We start from the raw sequence: 17765 nt of genomic DNA on the forward strand, positions 1-17765 counted from the left end.
ACAGCGTTTTTCTGTGTAGCTGTCCTGGAACTCACTCTGTAGACCTGGCTGGCCTCAAACGTAAGAGCTCACAACCTGCATGTGCCTCATGAATGTTGAGGTTAGAGGTGTAAGCCACCAGTGCCCGGTTTGAAAATGTTTCAGATTCCGTCTTCAGCATGCATTTCTTTCTGGGTTCTGGCTGGAGATCATGCCCTGTTCTAAACACACTATAGCTTTGGGGCTGGGCTTTCAAGACATTTCCTCTGGTAAATATATTCCGTTCCTCCACAGACACCTGCATGACCTCGGGCCTCTCATCGAGGGGAAAATGGACATCCCCAAGCAGAGCCTGGACAAACCCATCCCTTACAAGTATGTCATTCACCGTGGTGGCAGTAGCAAGGACAGTGTAGAATATGAGTTTATCTATGAACAGCCCAAGAAGAAAGGAGAACACGTGAACCGTTGTCTGCAGGTTGCCTCTAACCTCGTGGGCAATAAAGGTAAGACGTTGAGACCCCTGAGCAGGTCAGCTCCCTGGCTGCTTCAGGAGCAGACCTCAGGGTTTGGGTCCTCTGCTTGATCCTGGCCCTGCCGCTGTCTCTTTGAGGAGTAAAGTTGCCTTTGGAAGCTGGTTTGACTTAACCCCCACTGTGAAGAAGGCAGGAAGAGTGCTCATGGAGGAGTCAGATAGGAGGAGCTCTCTCCAGCGCTGGCTGGAACCCAGAGTGGGGCAGGAAGGGCAGTGGTCTGGCTCCCAGAACTGTCAGACGGTGGCTTTGACAGTGACCGTTCAGAGATGGGCCAAGAGTCTTCTGTGTTTGTCGTTTCTTGTCATTCCCATGTGGCGCTTCTCCATCTTTCTGGCGCTTCCATTGGGCTGGGGCTTTCAGAAGGTCCCCCGTGTTCTGTTCACTAGCCTCTTCTGCCTCCTAGCCATGTGTCCTCCTTCCATGGGCCACAGAACCTTTGAGGAATTACCCAGCCATGTGCCATGCCTTGTCCCTTCTGATGGAAGCCAGAATCTTGAGCTACTTTACTACCCAGTTGGAGTTGAAGGAGCAGCACTGGGCCGGGCTGGGGCTGGGCTGGGCGGGGCTGGGGCCGGGGTGGGCGGGGCTGGGTGAGCGGGGCTGGGGCTGGGGTGGGCGGGGCTGGGGCTGGGAGGCAGACAGGTGGATTCCCTGCTGAGCCTTGTCAGCATCCTATGGCTTTATTCAGTGTGGCTTCTTTTTCTCAGTTCTGAGGGCAGAACCTAGGGTATCAGCACTGACATAGAACATTTGTGTGTGTGTGTGTGTGTGTGTGTGTGTGTGTGTGTGTGTGTGTGTGTGTTTGTACCACAAGAAGCCAGGCGATGCTTGTGGAGCTCAGAGGACAGTTTATTAGACATAATAGCAGCGACCCTTATCAACCGAGTTGTCTCCATAGATCCCATAATTTTAAAAAGTTAAGATTTATATATTTATTTTTAAATGAGTACACTGTAGCTGTCTTCAGACACACCAGAAGAGGGCATCAGATTCCATTACAGATGGTTGTGAGCCACCATGTGGCTGCTGGGAATTGAACTCAGGACCTCTGGAAGAGCAACTAGGATTCTTAACTGTTGAACCATCTCTCTAGTCCCCCATAATTTTCCTTAAAGGACAAGATTTGACTATGTTACCCAGGCTGGTCTTTATACTTTTTAAAAGATGGATTAATTTTTTATTTTATGTGTGTGCATGTGTGCTTATATACCACAGGGGGTTCATGGCCAAGGTCAGCAGGGAGCTAAATCAGACACTGTTGGCAAAGAGAATACAGTAGTGCTCAGATACAGCTGCTTGAAGACTTGGGTCCCCTGAAAATTCTTGGAGCCACCGAGTCAGCCCTGGACTGGCTCTGCCACATCCACTTCTGGACAAGGACACAAAACAAAACTTCCCTTTGTCCTCTCACCGGGGCCTCTGAGAAAATCTTGGGTTAGTCTGACTCTTCAGTGTACATGCATGTGAATCATGTGTGTGCCCGGAAGCCAGAAGAGGGCATCAGATCCCCTAGAACTGGACATGCAGGCTGTTGTGAGCCATCATGTGGGTTCGGGGAGCTGAACTACAGTCCTGTTAGAGCAGCCAGCAAGCGCCCTTAGCTACTAAACCTTCAGTCAGTTTTTTTTTTCCTTTAAATTGGCCTTGGCTGTATAGTCAAAGAGGATCCCGGTCCTCTTCTTGAACCTGTCAATCACTGGGATTGCAGGTCTGCTCCTGTCTTCCATATTTGTCTGGTGCAGGGGATCCAGGGCTTTGTACTCCACCAGTGAGCTACATCCACGGCCCAGGGTTCACATCGCTGACTCTGGCCTGTGCAGGCCAGTAGTGAGCTCATCGCCTGGGTTTTCCCTTTGTCCTGTCTCTGGCTGTCCTACGTTCTGCCTCGAGGGGAGGCCAGGCCTCAGGGATTTGGAGCGCACTCGTGTAAGATGTATAAATTGTTCTGTATATGTTAACTAATGCTGGGAACTAGTGCAGTCATAGTTATTCCTTAGCCATCTATTTCCCCAAATAACCACACGGAGACTCTCAGCCAGCCTGACCACCCAGCCCATCTAAGCTAGGTGTCCAGCCGTGCCCTCCAGACCCATCAATCGCTCTTCTGTCCCCTTCTGTCTCCCGGTGAAAAAGCCCTTCTTTCTTCTTTCAAGAGTTCCTGTCTCCCTTCCAGGAAGTCCGGCCTACCTCTACTGTCCAGTCACAGGCTTTAACTTTTTATTGACCTGGGCTGGAGAGATGGCTCAGTGGTTAAGAGCACTGACTGCACTTCCAGAGGTCCTGAGTTCAATTCCCAGCACCCACATGGTGGCTCACAACCATCTGTAATGGGATCTGATGTCCTCTTCTGGTGTGTCTGAGGACAGCCACAGTATACTCATATACATATAATAAATACATCCTTAAAAAAAGAAACAAAAAGTACTTTTTATTGAACAATTCACTTGGGAAGCAAGGTTTACACAGCAAAAGCTGGTGTGTATGAGGATCCCTTTCTGGGGTGACCAGACCTATTAGTCTGGAATTGAGCCTTTGAATAGATAACAACACCAGGCCAATCCCAACACCCATATGTCATCCTTCTGTCCCCTCAGACTGGCATCAGTACGATGACATAATCTGCATGAAGTCTCCTGGGTTATTCCAGCAAGCCAAGGACCACATCACCGACGGCACCAGGAAGGACCTGGTGAGAGGGAAGAAGCATGCTGCTGTGGTTATGCTGAACCGCATCTTCAGTGTGCTCATGCCATGGAGTGCCGTCAACCTGCAGAGCTTCGAGACCCAGTTCCAGCAGTTTTACTCTGTGGTTAAGAAGCCCATGGTTCATGACGGCTATGCAAGGGAATGGTCCAGTCTGCAGTATAAGGAGGAAGAGGTACCCATTTCCCACTGTTACCAGCAGCTCTGGAGTAGACAGGCAGTGTCCCTTGACCAATCAGAGGCTAGATGACCCCTGCTCTTGAGTGGGCCAAGGACAGATTGGGGGCAGGAGGGCCTCATGCCCTCCTCCTCAAGTTTCCTCTGTGCACCACCTCTAGGACTTGTCCTGGTATCTCAGAAAGGGCGGGCTCCTCATTACACCCTACCTACAGGATGGTGTGGCTGTCTCTAGGATAAGACCTCCCCACGCCCCCACTCTGCAGGGCTGGGGACTGAGCATCCTTGGCATGCTCTCTGCTCTGGTGTCTCGGTCCCTGGCAGAGTTACCCGGCCTCTGAGTGTGCCCTGTGTGCTCACACATCTTTCTCTCCTGGAACCAGGTGAGGGCTAACCTGTGGGAGCATGTGAAAAAGCTGATGGACCCTTTCCTGGAAGGAAAGAGTGGGGAGTCTCTGCCTGACGGCTTCCCTGTGAAGAGTAAGCTGACATTGGGCCTGAGCACCCTTTTTATGGTGGAAGCTGCTGACTTCACTGTACCCAAAAAGGACCTGGACTCACTGTGCTATCTCCTCATTCCGAATGCTGTCTCACCGGAAGCCCTCCATAGTGACCTGAGCCCCATCCTTAGCATGGCTCAAAGGTATTTCCTGTTTCATCTGCATGTATGTTTGCACACAGTGGGTCTGCCTGGTGCCCATGGAGCCTGGGGGATGTGTTTCCTCCAGCTCCCCCTGGGCCACTTGGATTAGGAAGCAAGTTATCCCTGCTGGGTCACAGCAGATTTGTAAGTGACCTCCATGAACACAGTGACACTGGCTGGCTTGGGCTTTCATAGCATCGTTTGAGGCTGGTTTGATAGGACCTGAAAGTCACATCAGGTGGCCTTCCCTGAGCAGTTCTTGCTTGGCTTCCTGTTTTACAAGTTCTCTCAGCTGTGCAGTGTAGATGGCGAGGACTCTGGGGACCTGCTGAGGGTTGCTTTAGTGTCGCTGGGATACACTGTCTGTGACAGAACCATCTCCCGGTGTGGACCCTGTCCTGCCTTAGGCTCTGCAGGTGGTGGTCACAGACCACTGGACTGTCCTCCCCTCACCGGCTCCTTTATTCCTTTCTAGATGGCGTTTATACTTGACGACCCTGTGCTTCAGGTGCATAGAGGAGAGGTGTGACCGCTGGCTGGGTGTCTTACCTGTCCTACACTACTGCATGCAGCAGTCTCCGCCCAGGAAGAGCTCCAAGAGCCAGCCCGAGGACACGTGGGCGGGCCTGGAAGGAATCTTCTTCTCGGAGTTTCGGGACAAAACAACCACTGGGTAAGCTGAAGAGCCACACTTCTGACACCAATCCCAGATCTACAGGCTTTGCACCGAGCCTGTCTCCGCCCTGGAGCAGCCTCTTAACATCAATATAGTTACGGAGAAAGATTTAGCTGTCCGCGGGCCCAGAGCTGGGGCTGTGTTCATGTCAGTGACAGCATGGGTGTTTAGTGTGCTTTCGGGATACCGAGGAAGCCGGGTGGCGGCGGCGCACGCCTTCAATCCTAGCACTTGGAATCTCTGGGTTAGAGCCAGAATACAGAGTGCATTACAGGACAGCCAGAGACACACAAGAGACACACAGAGAGACTCTGCCTTGAAAAACAAGAGTGCTGGAGGCAAGCCAAGTGGACAGTTACTTACTTTACAGCCTACTATGGTGGCCAGCTAGTATTTTGCTAGTGGGTTGGTTATGTGCTCTCGGGGTAGGACGATGCCTGGTCAAGGATGCCGTAGCTTTGCTTCAGCCAGTCCTCAGATGTCACCTGAGTCATTTCTGCTTTTTATGTAGTAAGGGGCTTTGATAAACATTGATTCTATTCTCTGCCTAGTTATTTTTATGGGTTCGTGAGTGTGCGTGTGTGCGTTAGTGAGTGTGTATGCTCGCGTGTAAGTTAGTGAGTGCGTGTGTGCATGCATGTGTGTGTGCACGCACACATGCCCACATGTGTTTTGTGGGGCTCCAAGGACAACCTTGAGTAAGGGCCTCATTTCTGGCACAAGAAAATTTTACAGAAGTCCCATCGAAAACTTAGGGCATCAAATGCATACTTTTCCTCTTACCCCCTTTTTTTCTCTCTTTCTCTCTCTCGAATTCCTTCCCCTTCCCTCATACTGGAGAGGGAACCCAGGGGCTTAGCATGGTCAGCAAGTATTCTCCCCCTGGGCTCTGCCCCAGATGTTTATGTCCCATAGTAGCTGGCATTTCAACATCATAGTGCACAGCATTGTAAAGTCACATCGAGGTTACATTGTCATATGTTCTATTGTTGTGGTTCATTTTCCCCCTCACTCCATGGGGGAGGCACTTAGGCTAATAGGACTTTGTTGTTCATCTGGTAGTGGTTTCTTCCTCAGTGCTGGTGGTGGCAAGAAGTCTTTGAACCGGAGTTTGAGGAAAGACCTCAGCCTGTCAACTTCACATTATGCTGCATGCATCTAGGGGAATAGCTCCACAGCCTCTCCTCGGTGTGTGTGTGTGTGTGTGTGTGTGTGTGTGTGTGTGTGATACACATGAGTGCATGTGGCTATTGGGACACTCAGAAGAAAGTGACCTCCTCACGGCTGCCAGCTGCTGGAACAGCTTGCATTTGGATCCACATTTTCAGCTTCCAATTTCCTTAAGTTACTGAGTATAGGTTATTTGATAGAACAGCGATGGACAAGTACTTAGGGAGACCCCTGCTCAGGCTTGGGGGTGTCTCAGAGTGACAAACAGCACCTGTGCTCTGTCTGGGAGGTGGCCAGTGTCGGGCTTGGAGCAAGTCCCATGTCCCCTGCCATGTCCTCTGCCATGATGGTCACTTCAACCAAAGGAAGAGGCTGCTGTCTTTCTCAGCACTTTAGGTATGACAGTGGTGTGTGGCGCTGTGAGACATCACGGTGAACCTTGGTCTCAGGTGGTGGTGCTGGTAGAGACTTGGGTAGAAAGGTGTACAGGGGTGAGGGCCATGAGCACCTAACAGTGTGGTGACAGCGGCCATCCAGTGGTGGTGGTGTGGGGCTAAGAGACAAGACAGCTCTGGGACCAGAGCCTGCTGCAGGCTGGCCACAGCGGCAGGGACGAGCAGTCACTGGGCATTTGGGTCTCAGTTTCTGCCAACTGAATTCACACAAAGCTTGATGCTCCGTTCAGTTCAGCCACTGGTTTGGTACAGGATGAGGGAGAGAGCCCCTCGTGGTGTCGAGGGAACTGTCCAGGAGTCAGCCTACTGATGGACTTCTGTGTCCCATGAGGACCCTCCTGCTCTGTCTTGCTTTATGTCAGTCCTGAGTGCTGCGGGCTCACCGTGCCATGTGCTGTCTCTCCCCAGGAGCCAGGTTTTCCAGTTCATGCAGAGTAGGATGGGCCTGCTGCACGTGGACGAGTACCTCTTCCGCTCCTGGCTCAGCGTGGTCCCTCTGGGAAGCTTATCTTCCTACTTGGAACACTCCATAGAATACCTGAACCACATGCCCTCTCGGGTTCTGGACTGTTTTCAAGGGGTTTCATACCGCCTTCGAGGGCTAGGGAAGACCTCAAAACAAAGCATAAAGGTGGGTTTTGGGGACAGGTTAGCAAGTGTAAGGGCAGGTTAACTGCTACGGGGCTGGGAGCACTCAGTGGTAGAGTATCAGCTCATCCTCAGCACCACAAGGCAAACGAAAGAGGTAAGGGGGTGGGGAACAGGGTGAACACACACACAGTCGGTATGCTCAGAAAACAGAAAGCAGCACAGTTTTGTACTGTGGTTTTACTCATGTGAGGCTGAAGAGTAACCGTTTTGAACCAGTGCCCTATCCGTACAGAGGCCTTTTCATGGCTCGATCTCCAAACGCAGCCCTGCCAAGATTACACCCTCCCTTCTCTTCACTGTCTTAGGATGATGTCAAGAGAGTCTTTGAGATGCTGATGCACCTTCTGAGCATATTTCAGCAGAGGTGAGTAGGGAGGCCAAGGGCAGTGTCCTCCACGCAGCACTGGGAGGAATGGTGGCTGCCCCCGCTGGCCACAGCTTCCCACACACATGCTGCCTCACTGGGGAGGTTGCAGGCCAGGACCACGCTTTCCAAGCTCTGGCTGGTGAAGTTTTGTCCCTGCTCCATTTGATGTAAGTCCCTTTGCTGCCCTTAGCTGAGTCCTGGGTTCCATCAGGAGGCAAGTCAGATTGGAGAAGTCAAATCTGTTGGAGGGCTACAGTCCACAGCAGTGGGGAAGCCCTGGCAGATGAGCAGGAAGTAGAAAGTGGCGAGAGACCAGTGCTGATATCCAGGTCTTTTTCTGCGTTGACTTTATTCTGTGGCTGCCAAGAGTGGAAGGGGTCACAGACTGTTGTCCTGCTGGGTCCTCCCATAGTATAGCAAGTGCTCTTGACTACTGAGCCCTTTCTCCAGCCCCGCCCCCTTTTTCATTTGACAGACTAAGGATCAAACCCCGGTACATCAGGCATGCTGGGCAGTAAAACCTTTGCTTGCCCCTTGCACACACATCTCAGTAAGCATAAACCTGCACTTGTAGAGCTAGGAGACACCCCACACAGAGGACTTCCTTTTTTTTTTTTTTTTTTAAACAAGCTTTATTTAAATAAGGATTTAAATTTATTACATAACATTAAAACAGGAAGGGAGAAGAAAACCAAAAGGCCAGTTTGTTTTTTCACATGGCACTGGGCAGTGGCTCGTGTTGAGCTGAAGCCGCCACAGCTAGCCACATGACCAGTGACATTTGTTCCTTTGCCGTAAGTTCGAAACCAGGCTTGCCTTACCCTTCTTGTTCCAGCATCTGTTGGCTAGGATAGATCTGCTTAAAAAGAACTGCCGTGGTGGTGAGCTAGACGTCCTGAACTTCTCTGGAAAGGTGGCCCTTTCTGAATTCTGCCTACCTGGTCAGACACCAGGGGCTCTTTTTATGGCCAGAGAAGTGTTATTCATACTCTCGGTAACCTGGGCTGTTCAAGTGGTGACATTTTTCTAGGGCAGGTGACTCTGTAAAGTTTCCAAGGAACTTCTGGTCAGACATAGCCTTCTTGGCTTGGCTGAAACCCTGTTATTGCTTTGTTTCTGGGTGGACACTGCCAAGGGCTAACTGCTCTCAGCCTGTTCAAATGAGGGACTGGAGACTACACAGCGTGGCTCTGTTCCCTTTATTGCACCAAGGAGTTACACCCCAAGTGGTTACATTGTACAAGCTGCAGGGTTTTAAAACTTGTGACAAGGCACAGAAGGGAAATCCTTCTCATTGGGAGGAAATACAGAGAGCCACAAGCAAACCCAGGAGCTTTCAGCTGATCGTCCTTAGCTGGTCCGATCTCTGTCAGGAAGTGGCATGTGTGCTTGCGCTGGTCACCCTGTAGCTGAGTTACTTCTCTGTGTTCTGGATGCTCAATTACAGGACCATCACAGGCACATTTCTTCTTAAACGCCTTCGCTAGTTTCTTTTTTTATGGTAATCGTCAGCGATCCCTTGGACAGTGGTAAGGGTCTTTGGCCCGTTTCTCTGTTGAATTCTTATATGGATATAATTCTCAGTGCCAGCAGGAAGCCGGTCATCACCCTTACCTGCGTCGGCAAAGGGGTCTAAAGAGCGGACGTTCTGGATAGTGGAAGGCAGCTGCGGGAGAAGGGGGAGGGGCAGGTGTTGGGAAGCAAGGGGGCTGTAGGGGGAGGCAGCTGAGTCCTCGGTGGAGGCTCAGTGACTTTTTAAAAAGGTAACCTTTCTCGTCCCCACCTCTTAGTTCTCAACTTTTTCAATGATTTCTCTGTACTTTTTGGGTAGTATCTTTGGGGAGGACCTGCCACAGACCTACTTGACTGAGTGTTTGATCCTTCATGAAACTGTCTGCAACATCACAGCTGACAGACAGTTCTATGAGATTCCCGCCCTGTCTGCCAAGCTTATCTGTAAGATGCTGGAGCTCCGTCCTCCGCAGGTGAGTGGGACTCGTTCACTGTATAGGAGGCGTGGGCTTCCAGTAACCTCATTTCAAACGGAATCCGGGCTGACTCAGTCATGAGGGAGTTGGCTGAGGCCCTGCTCCAGCTGAGCTCTCTCTCGGGCTTGGGTTTGAGGGAGGGAGGGAAACTATAGGTAGGCAGGGTTTCTGATGTCTAAGCTAAAGAGCTGGTGCAGGACCCCACCGGTTCCTTCCGTCGTCTCTCGAGGTTGACATCGTCTTTTTCTCATTGTCTGCTACCACTCGCCCACCTGAGTCTTTGACTCTTCGCAAACGCAACTCAGACTTTATGGACGGGAGATAATTAAATATATATATTTTAATGTTTTGGTTTTTCTTTTCAACTTTTATGTTGCATGTGTGTGTGCATGTGCATTTGTGTGTGTGTGTGTGTGTGTGTGTGTGCGCGCGCGCGCGCGCGCATGGGTCTGGAAGTCAGAACTACTTGTAAAGGTCAATTTTCTCCTTCTATCATGTGGGTTCTGGGGATCAGACTCAGGCCATCAGGACTGACGACGGTGACTGTAGATTTTGTAATCCCTCGCTTGTGTGTTCACAGCACACCGAAGAGGGGCTGGCGGGAAACTTCTGTGAAGAGTTGGTGACGGGCACCGTGCAGGAGGTCCTGAGCATCACGAGAAACTGGCTGCGCAACGTGTTTAAGAGTCACATGTTCTGCAGAAGCTCAGCTGCCGTCCGACTTTCCTATCCTAATGAGATGGCGGTAAGCCTTCCTGGGAGCCTCAAAACTGCCAGAGGCACATAGGTGTGACCTGGGGACCATCACTACTGACCCAAGAGCTGTGACCAGGGCCCGAACTCTAGCCAGGGATTTCCTTCTGTAAAGAAGGAATATTGACAACCCATGGCCAGGCCTGGCTGGGCTCAGGTTTGCCGTGAGGTGATGGGGATATGGTGTCAGGAATGCTGGGGATGTGGGAGGTGAGGCTGGAGCTGTGAGTGTGTAACACTGAAGTGGATGGTGGAGAAAGGAAGCTCTTCTGTGGGGAAACAGCCAGAGGTACCCGCAGAAAGGTGGTGAGGTCCTGCAGATGGATTGGTGTTGGGCAGTGTGGTTGGCAGTTACTGGGTTCATCACTGGGACATGTTGTTTGCAGTTAACATGACAGTCACAAGTATGAAAGGCTCATCCTGAGATGGCAAAAGAAAACAGGAAAGGTAGAGACCACCTACACAAAGCCTGCAGTTCACAGATTCTGCACACAGTCTGACCTGACCATTAGCCTCGAAAGTGCAGTGTTTCCAAGGGCCACTTAGAGCAGGCCGGGGAAGCAGCACTCTGAGCTGGGTGGCCAGGCGGCTGCTGGGTGGCATGCATGGTTGGTCACTGAGGACAGACAGGCACAGTTTCATGTGGTTCACTGCAGTTTTGTACCTTCCAATGAGATTGTAATCACGCTCTGCAATCCCACTCCAGTGGGAGGAAGCGTTCCCACTCTTCATGCTCCTGTCTCAGACTCTTCAGGAGGAGCACTAAGGGGAGACACCCCCCAATTTTTTAGCTCTTAACAATGCTATAATAGCATGCACCTTCCTTTCCTTTCCAGACAGGGTCTTCCTGTGGTGGCCAGGTCAGCCTCGAACTCGTAGACTTGAGCGATCTTCCTGCTTCCGTTTCCCCCGTCTCCAGGACCACAGAGGAGCAGCACTGCACCTGCCTATCAGTCTGCTTTACCTTTCACCTTGTGGTCGCTGCTCTTTGATTTTGCAGGTGTGGCGTCAGCTGGTGGAGATCGACTTCCCGGAGAAGCATGGCTGGAAGAGGTCACTGCTGGGAGACATGGAGGGGAGACTCAAGCAGGTACCTGGGCTTGGGGAACTTCCTGGGAGATGGGGGACTGTAGAGGGGGTCAGCCACCTAATGTACACAATAGGAGTGGTGCACTTGAGTGTCAAGGCTGAAGGTGGTGAGGCAGGGGGTCAGACATGACTTAAGACATGTGTTTCTGATTTGGCCACTGTCTTTTGAGCTTAGAAGGATGTCAGAGTTCTTGTGTGATGTCCTCAGAAGACTAGGGAGTGGGTTTTGTTATGTTGGGGACCTTACAGATGCTGCCCTGGGCAGTTGAATAGAAAAAGCAAAAACGCAGGGACACACACATTCAGTGCGAATGAAGGCTCTGACATGGAAAATCAGTTTTTACATGACGGGAATTTTTTACCCAAAACTGTCAAGCAGATGCTAGGGAAACAGAAGTACAGGGAAATGGCTTATATTTGAAATTTTACCTCTTTTTAGATGCTTTAGTGCTGGCAGGTTCTTTTTTGCACAGAGTGGGGCTAAGGGCTTTTGAAGCTTTGGGTTTTTGAGATGGTCTCACACTTTTCCAAGCTGGCTTCAAGCTCTCAGCAATCCCTTCCACCGTGGAGACGGCAGGCATGAGCCACCATGCCTTGCTACAGAAACCATTGGACAGCTCGTGTGCACAGAGGCTTGTGAACAGTGTGTGTGCACAGAGGCATGTGGACACTGTGTATCCACAGAGGCTTGTGAACAGTGTGTGTGCACAGAGGCATGTGAACACAGTGTGTGCACAGAGGCCGTGAAGACACTGGGTGCTCCCCTGGAGTGTTGTAGCAAGGTACCCCGAAGCCCTCACGCCTCCCTCCTTGTCTGCAGGAGCCACCCCGTTTGCAGATCTCCTTCTTCTGCAGCAATCAGTGCCATGATGACGGGCCCCATGACAGTGTGGCAAGGAGCATTGAGAAGTGTGTCGTCGAAGCCGTGAGCTCTGTCTGCCAGGTCAGTAGCCCTGCCAGCATGGGTTTACAGGGGTTTCTGATAGGGCCGGCTAAGGGCTGTTTAAGCCTGCTTGTTCTGAGACCCCACGGGGTTGGCTCACCCTCCCTGTGTCCAGAGCCATGCACACGCTGAGATCCAGTCCTCCCGTCCAGCTGCTTGAGAAACAGCATGGTCTCCTGTCCTCTGGGCTGTTAGGTGCCACACAAAACCACAGCTGCTAGGCCGGGTGTGTTGGTACTTGCTTTTCATCTTAATATTTGGGAACTAGAAACAGGTGGGTCCCTGAGATCAAGACTAGCCCTGTCTGTGTAGCTCCTCGGGGCTACATGGTGGGAGTTTGAACCTCAGAACAAAAAGCTTCGAGGCTGCTTGCACAGGTCTTGCCCCAGCCATTTCCCCAGCTGAGCCTCAGTTACACGCCTGTAAGCAGTGCTGCAGGCTGTGTTACTTTGTCCCTTCTTGCTTCTGCAGTGAGGGACAGGAGACACGAGGCCATGTTGGTGAGCAGCATGCTCACTGAGTTGCTCCCTTTCACTTCTGTAGTTTGAGCTCTGCTGAGGCCCTTCCTTATTGACTTGACTTCCTTCTGCCCAGGGCCAGTGTATGAGGTAAAGGGCCAGGATGTGTATGTGGAGATCTAGCTCACCAGCATCCTTTGTCAGAGAAACTGTGCTGTGCCGACTGAATGTCCTGAGCGCCTTGTCCAAAACCCTGCGGGCTTTGTGTGAGGAGAGGGCGCCAAGAAATGTTACGCTTTCTACTTAACAATTGGGTGTGCCTTTGTGCACGTGTGTGTGTACAAGCATGTGCACATGCCAGCCATGACACACATGCATGGAGGTCAGAAGATATTTTTTGGTGACTAGTTCTCTTTTTCCACCTTGTGGGACCCAAGGTCTGAACTCCCGTTGTTAGGTTTGGCAGCAAGAACTTTCACTCACTGAGCCATCGCTCTGGCCTGCACTTTCTTATTTCTCTTCTGTTTTTTGTGTGCCGGTGGTGCTGAGCATTGAACCACGGCTTTACACACAGTAGGTAAGCATTTTGCCATTGTTGTACGCCCAAGTGAGCAGCCCTCCTTTTGAGGCTCTGCGAACTACTTTGAGTAGATTTGAAATATTATTGAGAAAAAAAATAAAAATATTTATATATATATTAAAAAGAGTCTGCAGCTCAGCGGACTTGTCTGCAGCCAGAGCAGACCCACACGGAAGCCCTGGAGCTGTCATCGTACCACATTTCCACTGTTAGGAAGGACTTTCTACGTGAATTCACCACCACAAACGGGACATCCACCACAGACCCTGTACTGGAAAGACGATGTCCTCAGAACTAGGAAGACAGCCTCCTTCATATTCTCTTCCATAACTAGTCTGTCACCTACAGTCAGTCCTCCAAGGATAACTTCTAAAGAAATTATTTTTAAGATAAGGTCTCAGTTAGCATGGGCTTGGCCTTGAGTTTTTTGTATAGCCTCAGCTAGCCTACAACTTCTGCTTCCCAAATGCTAGGATTGCTGGTCTGAACCACCATGCCCGGTCTCCATGTTTCTCTTAATTCGAAACAGACTAATAAGACGTTTCTGTCTCTTTTTTGACTCTCCTTTAACAGTCTCAGACCAGTGTCCTTGAGGGGCTCTCCTGTAAAGATTTGCGGAAGTTCGGTACCGTCTTGTCTGCTGTGATAACCAAGTCATGGCCTACGCACAACGGGGAGCCTGTGTTCGATGCCGATGAGATCTTCAAATACCTGCTCAAGTGGCCAGATGTGAAGCAGCTCTTCAAAAAGTGTGGTATGTTCTGATGTCTATGGGGGGCTTGGCGAGGGGGTTGTCCTCCTGGCCTCGACATTCAGCTGCCACGCACGTGCTGATGAGGAGTGGAGGGGCCAGGATAGGCATGGGCAGACAGGATGCCCCAGTGCCGAGCGCCCTGCACACCAGCCACGTGCTACCACGCTGTCTCTATGCTGCCTCCCCGCAGCCCCTCTGAAGGCCTCAGTTTGCAGAGGAAGGGATCGGGGTACAGCCCACCGACTGCTCTGCACACAGCATTATGAGCTCCAGGTGGGCTGAGGAAATGCTCAGCAGGTGAAGTACCTGCTGTGGTAACGTGTGGAGCCCCACACCTACATACATGGCTGGCTGTGGCACCCACAAAGATACGGTAGAGCCAGTGATGTAGGGGTGGAGACAGAAGGATCCCTGAGGATCAATGGAGACGCTGGTTACTGTTCCTGGATTGCCTACACATGCACGCACATTTAACACACGCACGTGTACACACGTGTACACACTAAACAAACCCCAGTGGCCTTCAAAACACTGACTTTGAGAACAGTGCTGGTTCACCAACAGAACAGGAAGTCCCACCTGATCCTCTCAGGAGTCACAGGTCCCAAACGTTATTTATGCCTTCCCCTGAAGTCTCTTTGTGTGTCTTGTGTGGGCCGCTCTGTTTAGATCTTGTAGCGGTAATGTGCTGGGTTTGGCACTAACCCAGGTCAGGTTGTAATTCTCAATTTTGCGGGATCTTGGGCAGCCAAACAGAGAGCCCCTCGAGGCTTGTGAGGTGTGAGGCGCAAGTGTGTGACTGCCGAGGTGGGTGCCGTATGCATCTGCTGTCACTGTGAGAGTATCACATGTATGTTTTCAATTAATAGGGCTTCTAGAAAACTTCATCAGAAAACATAGTTCCCACACAGCCTCCCCAGTGCCCGTGCTGTTTACACGTGGAATTGTGGTGGGCCCTTTTTAATGGATGAGCTGGGCAGTGCTGGGATCTGGAGGGGTTCAAGCCCGGGTTCGTAGGGTGCTCTGGGTTTTATTGGTGCACGACGGCATGTTTGGTGCATCACAGTGTCACGATAAACTCATTGTCCCAAGGATCTGTGACCCTCCTCTTCTCTCTCCTGTAGTTTATGTTTGTGGAAGACCCAACACTTGGAAACATATAACATGTGTCTACTTAGAGACTGATTCTTTTCGTAGATGGGACTCTGCATCTGAAGCTCCTCCCTGCCTCCTTGTTGCTTAACAGCTGAGTTCTATTTTTATCACGGAGCTGCCACAGTTTCTTGATCTGTCTGTCTGCTGAAGAGCATCTCAGTTGTATCAGGCTTTTGTTTGTTTTTTTGTTTGTTTTTGTTTTTGTTTTAGGGTTTTTGTTTGTTTTTGTTTTTTGAGGCTGACAATCATGTAACCTTGGCTGGTCTATAGAGACCTGGCTGGTTTTGAACTCACAGAGATCTGCCTGCCTATACTTCCAGAGTGCTGGGATTCAAGGTGTATGCCACCATGCCCAGTTGTTCTATGGATTTAAAATGGGGATAAGGCTACTTGGTTTTTGATAACACAGATAAACAAGGTTTTTTTAAAAATTTATTTCTTATATATAAGTATACTGTGGCTGTCTTCAGACACACCAGAAGAGGGCATAAGATCTCATTACAGATGGTTGTGAACCATTGTGTGGTTGCTGGGAATTGAACTCAGGACCTCTGGAAGAGCAGTCTCAGTGCTCTTAACCACTGAGCCATCTCTCCAGCCCCAACAAGGTCATCTTTATTTATTTAATTTTTAATTATTAATTTACTTGTTTGAGGTAGGGTTTTTCTACGTAACAGTTCCGGTATCATGGAATTCTCTTTGTAGACCAGGCTAGCCTCAAAATCTCAGAGATCTGCCTGCCTCTGCCTCCTGAGTGCAGGGATTAAAGGCCTGCGCCAGCACACACAGCCCAGTATGATCTTTTAAAACAAATCTAATCATAGCAGGAGAGAGATTTTTCTAGGAGTTAAAAGTAAATGTGTTTAAAATCTTGACATCTAAGTTGGTTGTAAGTTCACAGTGATGGTGGCCAGGGTGTGCAGAACCTGCAGCCATGCACCAGTCAGATGTTGTCACGCCTGAGCGTTGCTGTAGCAGGAGTCACCAGAAATCCCCGGTGGGTCAGGAGACCCAGGCTCTCAAATGTGTGCTCTCCCTCTGACCAGGCACCAATGAGAAGAACGCCATAGACAGCATCACAGACGAAGGCAGGCAGCTGCTGGCCACCGCTGAGTCTGTGTTCCAGAAGGTTGCGGGGGAACTTGAAAATGGCACCATTGTGGTTGGACAGCTGGAGTTGATCCTAGAGAATGAGAGTCAGTTTATTGACATCTGGAACATAAGTGAGTATCAGATTGAGACAGCACCTTCAGGGTGCTGAGCAGTGGGAAGAGCGAGAAAGCTTGGGTGTGCCATGTTGTGGGCAGGGCGTTTCTGGGCTCTGTAACTGCCAGTAGCTCTTGCCAGAGAGCTGAGAAGCTTGATTATTCTGAGGGGCATCACAGGAGAGCAGTAAAGTGAAGGCAGTGAGATCTTAGTCTGCTGTCTCCATAGACTGGCTGAGCAGAAGTCTCATTGCCCTGGCCATGGAGCATGCTCACAGAGAGGCAGCAGAGAGGATTCCAGGGAAAACATATAGGATTGTGTGAGTTGTCAAGTTACTTTTCAGATAAAAAGAGGCTGCCCTTCCAAGAGAACACCCACGGCGTGATAAACTTGCTGAACAGGAGAAAGGATGATTTGTGTTTCCTCAATCAAGAGAAGAGATATGTGGAGAGCCTCCTGACACAGCTCGGGAGAGTGAAACACCTAGTGCAAGGTGGGCAATGAAGACTGAAGGGCCTCGGGGTGCAGGGCGGAGGAAGGCTCAGTGAGGACAGAGTAGAGGCAGAATTGGGGCGGGAGGGGCACTCTAAAACAATATTTTTAATTTCCATGGGGGAGGGGGCACAAACGTGTGTGTGCATTTGGAGGCCCAGGGTAGATACTGGGAATCTTTCTTGAGTCCCCTCTCACCATATTCAACGGTCTCTCAATCAGACCCAGAGCTTGCTGTGTCTTTCTATCCTTGATAGCCAGTTTGCACTGAGGATCCCTCCGGCACCTGCCTCCCCGGGATGGAACCGCAGCCAGGCTGCCGTGCCTACCCAAGGTTTATATGGGTTCTGGAGCTCAGAATTTTTTTTAAATCTGAGTACAGGGAATCAGCCTGGTTTCTGTATTCCCTCCCATGCTTGCAAGCATCCCTCCGACTTTTCTGTGTTGGTTTCCCACCGGTGATTCTCCTAAGATGGGGAACTTATCCCCCCCATCAGATCAGTTAGGGGGCTCTAGGCTTTCTAAGCAGGTGCCCTCTGTACTTCTTCCCTTGTACATCCCCCTCCCCCGACTGTTTCTCAGACAGGTTATCTCCCTTGCTGAGGAAGAGACAGAGGAGTGTTTGCCCCAGGAATCAGATGTTGTTCTTGCTTGTCTCTCAGGTTGCTGGGAGGCCTGGGGCAGTCCTGGTGACTGATCCCTTGTGTATGACACATATTTGCCCATACTAGATGCAATGTAGATCAGGTTATCCTCAAATTCACAGTGATCTACCTGCCTCTGCTTCCTGAGTGCTAGGATTAAAGGCTACCTCAGCCAGCCAGTGTCTGATTTTTAAGATATAGTTTCTGTTTTTCTAATTAGTGTGGTCTTTAGAAGAGTGAGAACAAGGTATATATTTTCCAACTGGCCTTTTTACCCAGTTGTGTACCCAGTTTCCTTGTTGTGAAAACTGACAAAGCCAAGGTGGAGGAGAGGAAAGATGTACAC

At 50.5% G+C, this 17765-nt stretch overlaps 1 protein-coding gene and 1 pseudogene across 2 annotated transcripts in view; one reads left to right on the top strand and one right to left on the bottom strand.

Annotated features, from left to right (window-relative positions):
- The window catches only part of RNF213 (ring finger protein 213), a gene marked incomplete at its 5' end in the record, with an annotated part of 86217 nt that overhangs the window by 15919 nt on the left and 52533 nt on the right, over nt 1-17765 (top strand). Inside the window, 13 exons of the mRNA XM_080922533.1 lie at nt 274-485; nt 3110-3393; nt 3779-4038; nt 4514-4711; nt 6748-6970; nt 7296-7354; nt 9189-9342; nt 9926-10090; nt 11099-11188; nt 12008-12130; nt 13742-13922; nt 16124-16300; nt 16627-16776. Of these exons, the coding sequence (XP_080778659.1) occupies nt 274-485; nt 3110-3393; nt 3779-4038; nt 4514-4711; nt 6748-6970; nt 7296-7354; nt 9189-9342; nt 9926-10090; nt 11099-11188; nt 12008-12130; nt 13742-13922; nt 16124-16300; nt 16627-16776 (2276 nt within the window). The remainder of the gene's footprint in view (nt 1-273; nt 486-3109; nt 3394-3778; nt 4039-4513; nt 4712-6747; nt 6971-7295; nt 7355-9188; nt 9343-9925; nt 10091-11098; nt 11189-12007; nt 12131-13741; nt 13923-16123; nt 16301-16626; nt 16777-17765) is intronic.
- On the bottom strand, nt 7591-9032 carry LOC308426254 (eukaryotic translation initiation factor 1-like; annotated as a pseudogene). The gene is made up of 2 exons: nt 8684-9032; nt 7591-7633 (listed from the first exon to the last, which is right to left on the bottom strand). The product of its transcript is annotated as a eukaryotic translation initiation factor 1-like (transcript).

Source organism: Micromys minutus (assembly GCF_963924665.1).
Source record: "Micromys minutus genome assembly, chromosome: 10".
Taxonomy (NCBI): domain Eukaryota; kingdom Metazoa; phylum Chordata; class Mammalia; order Rodentia; family Muridae; genus Micromys; species Micromys minutus.